The sequence below is a fragment of the Numenius arquata genome, chromosome 2, assembly GCF_964106895.1.
Source record: "Numenius arquata chromosome 2, bNumArq3.hap1.1, whole genome shotgun sequence".
Classification (NCBI taxonomy): domain Eukaryota; kingdom Metazoa; phylum Chordata; class Aves; order Charadriiformes; family Scolopacidae; genus Numenius; species Numenius arquata.
The window spans coordinates 3,330,830-3,337,406 of NC_133577.1; the positions used below are offsets into that span (position 1 = coordinate 3,330,830).

Below are 6,577 nucleotides of genomic sequence, written 5' to 3' on the forward strand. Positions count from 1 at the left end.
GTACGCATTAAATTTAAGAGTCTTAATCTTGAAACTCGTCCCACAGCCCAGGTCTTTCAAGAAGTAGCACGGCTTTCCTATATATATTTCTATGGTAATTTCGCACCCGATTTTTACTAAGAATCTGCTTCTGCTTTTCCCTCTTCAGCCTGGTCCCTGGCTTTGGTGTTGTTATTGTAGAACATCTACAGCTGTGTGCAGCAGGGGTCAGGGTTCAACCTTCTGCTACAGCAGGAGTAGGCAGAGGAACAGTAGAAGCAGCCTTGGCTTCTGTCCTAAGAAACAATGAAGATTAGTAGAGCAGACTGGGGGTGTATCAGGTGCTGGGAGAATGAAGTGAAATTAAACGACACTCCAGCCCCAGGCATAAGGCTTCATAAATGTCTCAGTTTAAAAATACCAACATTTTATGGTCACTCTCTATTCAGGACATCCCTGAAAATAACACTTAAGCCCCTTTTCTCTTCTTCTTCCTCCAGACGTATGCTTTAGCTTTAAATATTTTGACTACCGATATTTTTTTGCTGACTGGGGTCTTAAGATTATGGACAAAACCCAAAAGGTTTTGAGGTAAACGGGTGTCAGAACTGATTACGACACCCCAAAGCTGCAGCTCACTCGTACTAGTAGAGGAAACTCTTCTTGCCGTGCAAAAACCATAGGGACGAGATAAAAAAGAAGGAAAAGAGTTTTAGCATTTAGTTTATTGCAAATATTAAAATACACAGAGGCTGCAACAATCACTATATTTGCACCGTTTTCCTGCAGAGTATCTGCTGTGTAATTCCTTTCTTTTGTTCTTACAGCTGTAGGTTCATTTGCCTACTGCGTTTAGTGAAAAATGGACCACTTTTCAGCGGGTTGTGGGGCATCTGCTGGTTTCTTACTGTCAGTTCCACATTGTCTGTAGCTGTTGATTCTTTTATTGTTTGTCACTCAGAAAATATGCAGACTTAGGACAGAACAGCTTCTTTTAGAAGGCACTAAAAATCTGAGCAACCTTCAAGCCAAATAATAGTTTTACATACCGTTAACAGAAGACGACAAAAATATCAGAGTTGTTATTTAGCTGCTTGTTAATTCTTTTATAGAAGCGTTGCTACTGCTTAATACAATTTAGCTTTTTCTGATAAAAAGTTCATACCAGTGAGGTAGAAAATAACTTCCTTATCAATAGTACAAAATTTTACCGTACAGTTTGCTGCTGAACCCAGATTCCAACTTATCAGCATCTACAGTTTTAAAATTGGCCTCATGAAGGCACATAAATGTAGCCAAAGAAAACTGAGAACCTACACTGACATTTTTTGCTCAGCGCAGGGATGTAAGCATACGTTATGTCTGTAAGAAGACCTATCCAGACCTACTCCTTTCTTCAGAAACAAGCAAACAAAAGAATATGTGGAGTTTTAGGATTGTCGGGAAAAGAAATTAAAAGAACAAAACACAAAACATCGTAAGACCTATGGTATCTGGAGTTGGAGTACCTTCTTCCCCCTTCTTCCACCCAGGTTTCAATGGACGCTACTGAGGAATTCAGGATTATGTCTCCCATATGTAGCCTTTGTCTTAGGGGCATGTCCATGTGGGCTAGAATTATATAATAATGTAAAAAATATTAGTATAACCTGTCTTTCTCCTCTGCTGTTGGCCGCTAGCTTAGGTAGACATTTGTTCTCACCTGTAGTTGCATCCTTATGGCTTTTTGTGTTTAAAAACTGACATAGAATCATAGAATGGTTCGGGTTGGAAGGGACCTTAAAGATCATCCAGTTCCAACCCCCCTGCCATGGGCAGGGACACCTCCCACCAGACCACGTTGCTCAAAGCCCCATCCAGCCTGACCTTGAACCCCTCCAGGGATGGGGCAGCCACAGTTTCTCTGGGCAACCTGTTCCAGTGTCTCACCACCCTCACATACACCCTATATAACTTTGTAAATCAGCACCACTTGCTTTATGTAAAAATAAGACAATTGCCTGGGAAGAAAGTCGCTTCAGAAACAGGCAGCAACCATTTTAGGACACCCAAGGAATAGTACGAGCAGGCTCCTCTTTATAGCTGATTACAGCCAATTTTCGAACGCTTGTCAGCATCAAATAACAAACACAAGACTTTAATTAGGCACGTGTGCTGGGACAAACGTTGTGGCAGGTGAGTCAATATAACAACAGCATGTCAATATAAACCTGGGATCTGCCCAAGCCATCTGTTTTAAGAAAAACAGAAAATAAGAAGAGAAATACTAGCTAAGTGGATGTGAAGAATATTCATGAGAAACGTTGTGATAGAGTATACAATATTTTCTACAGTGCACATGAAGGTTCTGGTCATTCTTGGTACAAGTCTACCGTAGATGTCCTGGAACAAAAGATCCCATGAGTTAAGAGTAGTTTCACAGCTTTCCTGAACCAACGGTAGGAAAACACATAGATCAAGGGGTTGCAGGCAGAATTGAAGTAAGCGAACCAAATCAGGATGTCAAACAAAACTGGGGGGGTAATGAAATCCAGAAGGCTGTCTACCATAGTGTCAATGGTGAAGGGCAGCCAGCACAGGAGGTAGACTCCTACAGCTACCCCGAGGGTCTTTGCTGCTTTCCTTTCCCTCTTGGATGCTCCTACGTGTAGCTGAGACCCAATACTCCTGTTCGTGTTGTTTATCAGCCTGGCTTGCCTTTTAGCCACAGTAAATATCTTTACATACAAAACTATCATTATGAGGCAAGGGAAGAAGAACACCGGGAAGTTCAACCACCCCCAGAGCTTGTTGAAGAGCAGCTGACAGCTACCGACGCAGGGCACCTCTTGCAAAAAACGGCCCAGGCCTTCTTCGATGGCTTTGGCGTAGAGGAAGAGGGAGGTATAAGCCATAGGGACTGCCCACCCCACTCCGATGTAAAGACAGGCCACTCTCTGGGTGAACTTGGTGGGATAGAGCAGAGGGTGGCAGATGGCACAGTGCCGATCAATGGAAATGAAACACAGATGAAAGATGGAGGTCAAGCATAAGAGGGTGTCCAGAAAGGTGTGCAACCTACAGAAGTCATCTCCGAAATACCAGCAGCTCTCTACGGACCGGATGGTGCTAAAAGGCAGCACGGTCAGCCCCAGGAGGAGGTCGGCGAGGGCGAGGGAGAGGAGCAGGAGGTTGGTGGGGGTGTGCAGAGCTTTGAAATGGGAAACAACGATGATGACAAGCAGGTTCCCCACCACTGTGACCAGGGTGCCCAAGGCACAGGCCAGATAAATGGCCAGCTGGACCCCAAAGGGGTGTGAGGTCCTGTAGCAGGAGTCGTTGGCCTCGTAGCAGAAGGTGACGAGTGTCCCCTCCTGGGCACCGGTGCCCTGGGCTGAGCTCATGCCAGCCTGCCCAGGTCCCACTGCCCCCCCCCCCCCCCCGGCTCTGCCACCACCAGCCTGGGAAAGGATCCACCTTCCAGCAGAGGTGCCAAATGACTCACCTGGAAAAAAAAGTCATAAAAAGGCAGGTTGGAAGGAGAGACGTCTTTTCATCAAATACTTTTATTAAAGCCATGGGAGAGTTGCCATTTTTCAAGCGAAAAATAAAATGAGCCTGTTCTACGTGTTCAGATCAGCGTGTTCAATTTTTGCAGCATCGTTTTTTTATATTTTGCTTTTTCCTTCAGCCGATACAGCGAGTAGTGCAGGAGATGCAGCAAATCCAGACATAAATGAAGGGAACGTCTGCCTTCGAAGGGAAAGCAGTGCTGAGTAACAGGCACCGCGAGCCAAAGCTCCTTAAGGGATTTGAAAGCTGGCTCTGGTATAACGGCACACTGGTTCTCCTCACCTTCCCTGGAAACGAAGCTCCGATTTAGTTACGATTCGTTTTATTAAGTAGAAGCCGTGAAGCGATTATTAGGAAACAAATAATATCTGATGCCCCCTCAGGGCAAGTTGCTCATTTTATAGTGTTCTGGCTACGGGGATATATATGGATATCCGTTATGTTGATAAAGTAAGTATTCAGCAAGGCAAACAGACGTGGTTTTATATGCTCTAAAGATCGCTACTTATTTTTTCTCGTGAAATTGCTATTTAAGTTATTTAATTTGTAATTGGAACGGTAAGAAATATATTAATGGATTATAATGGGTTATTCCAGCAGTCCTTGATAAATCAGAAAACTGAATGGTATGATATTTTACAGAAAGACAGGTACAGTTAAACACACGACATTTTTTCTGTATGTATTTTTTTTTCTTGAAATGACTGGTAGGATAGCTGGAAATTGTTACCACCTTTCCCACCCTTCCCAGCAACAACAAAACATAATAGCAAACCTCTTAATCGTGTTTCCATAAACTTTTAAATCAGGGATACTTACAGTGAAATACCTCTTTTCCTGGATCGGGAGCCGTACTGCAGTGCAATGAAATCCTTTTCTAAGTACGTGGCTATTGCCCGAGCGGAAAGTGTGAGGCGTCATATAAAGCAGATGGAGAGAGAGTCCCTGCGGATGACTAAAATACCTTAGGGGCATAGAGGGACTGTTGTGTATTTGGCAAAAATTGCCATTTTCTAAGAAGTTTAAATGCACAAGTGCTCAGCTGATGAAGATTTTGCCTGTAGATTTTCTTTCTTTGGGTGTTCCTGCAAGAAGGCGCAGCCGATGCCAGCTCATCCTGTGGCATCAGTGACCCTCACCCCATGGAGGCCTCCTGGACTATTTTGTGATATTTCTTTGATGCAGTGGAATGGTCTGTTTTAACACGGACCTTATAGAGACAAATATCACTCAGGATAAGTCCTGGATTTTTTCATCCTAGACAGGATACGGGGTTTTAAAACAAGCTTCTCACTTCTCAGTGAAAGTTTTCTCAGTGCTCATATCCTCCGCTCTAGTCTCCTGCTCAGTCAGGTCAACCACACACCAGCTCCTGAAGGGACTCCAATGGTACATCTCTCAGGGCTTGGCTTCTTCTTCCCTGATCTGCAATTAATTTTTCACGAGCTCTGAAATATGACCACCGGTCTTCATCTTCCCTACTTTGAGTTTCTTTGGTTAAGAAGTTTCCTGCTGCCCAGCTCCCCTCTCTCTTGATGTTTTTGAGATACTCTGTGCCAAAAGCTGCTGAGACCCAGCAGAGACACTGTTGGGATAAGGCCAAAGCAAGTTTTTAGACTGAATTTTTAACACAAGAAAGAGCTAAAGTTGGCACCAGTTTCTGTATCATTCTGGTTTATGTCAGGGCACGAGTAGCAGCTATTACTGTAGGGATTTAAAAACTAAAAATCTTACAAGAGCAAGAATGTTTTTTTTTTTTTTCCAGTTTTGCTTCAACAACAATTTAAGGCGACATTTCTACATTATCGAAAATCCCAGTGCAAAAAAATGTACAAACTGGGCATAGTTCCATGAAGCACTGTGCTTCACTGGAGACTTCCCATAAAACTTCAGAGAGATTCATTTCTGCTTTTTTTATTTCCACAATTCAATAAATTGTCATTTATATTAAGATTGTCAGAGGCTTTTGGAGATCTCTTGATAAGAACAATATCAGGTGTAAGGTTTTTTGCCCTTGGTCCTCTGGCATTTTTGTTAGTTTTCATTCTTCCTGTCCATTATATGCAAAAAAATATTATCCTCATCCAAATTCATCTTTCAAATTCCAAGTAAAAACATCTCCTTGTCAAAATCCTTACCCTGTCCAGCTATCGTGATGCTTCTGAAGTGATTATCACGAACCCCAAAGGGGACAACATGTAACAAACCCATCACAGCTCTCCCTGCACATGGAATCTTGCTGGAATCACTTTGCATTTTTTCCCCTCCCTTCTCATCTGGTCCCAGGAAAAGAGACCAGTTCATGATTAAGAGAAGGCTCAGGCAGTGACAACGTAGGTCTTTATAGTTTGAAACAAGAAGAACTTTTTAACATGTATCAACTCTCGAAGTAAGAATGCTACCGTAAAATCAAAATTGCCAATCATCCTCATGCTCCTTCTCTTTTCCCCTCCTTCCTCAGAGAAAATTGTTGGATATAGTCTCAAACTGAACTTTTGTTGAATGTTCTATGCAGCCTAATAATCCCCGGGAAAACACGCACAAAAAAATAGAAGGATAATTGTGCTATTTGAAAGCCAATATTTTTTTTATTGTAACTGCTGCACATATCTCTAAGATGTAAATTCCTCTAAGTAACCTCTGAGCCTGAGTTCCTTAAAATAGAACAAAACACTTTCAAAGGATGATGGACTTTCTAAGAGGGCCATCATCAGTGCCCCTTTGCCGTGAAATTTTTCCTCACAGCTTCCAGAAGAGTCCTTTTGGAATCCCTAAATAGAATAAAATAGCATGAGAAGGCGATGGGTTTACAACCTAAGCCTCAACTCTTCGCTCACTTGTGTTGCAGCCACAGAGCCTGTCGTGCAGCTTTTGCTCTCCCATGTGGTAGGGAGCAGCGATTGCCTCTGAAGAAGTTGGCGTAACATCTACAAGTCTTTTATCATTACTGCAAAGTGGGGGAAATCATACAATCATAGAATAGTTTGGGTTGGAAGGAACCTTAAAGATCATCCAGTTCCAACCCCCTGGAGGGACACCTCCCACC

General features: G+C 43.0%; 1 protein-coding gene across 1 annotated transcript; it reads right to left on the reverse strand.

The window, feature by feature from the left end:
- Window positions 1–2,330: 2,330 nt before the first annotated feature.
- On the reverse strand, window positions 2,331–3,362 carry LOC141462627 (trace amine-associated receptor 5-like). Its single transcript, XM_074144600.1, has one exon. The coding sequence runs from the start codon at window positions 3,360–3,362 to the stop codon at window positions 2,331–2,333; it is 1,032 nt and encodes a 343-aa protein (XP_074000701.1).
- Between the last annotated feature and the right edge of the window lie 3,215 nt (window positions 3,363–6,577).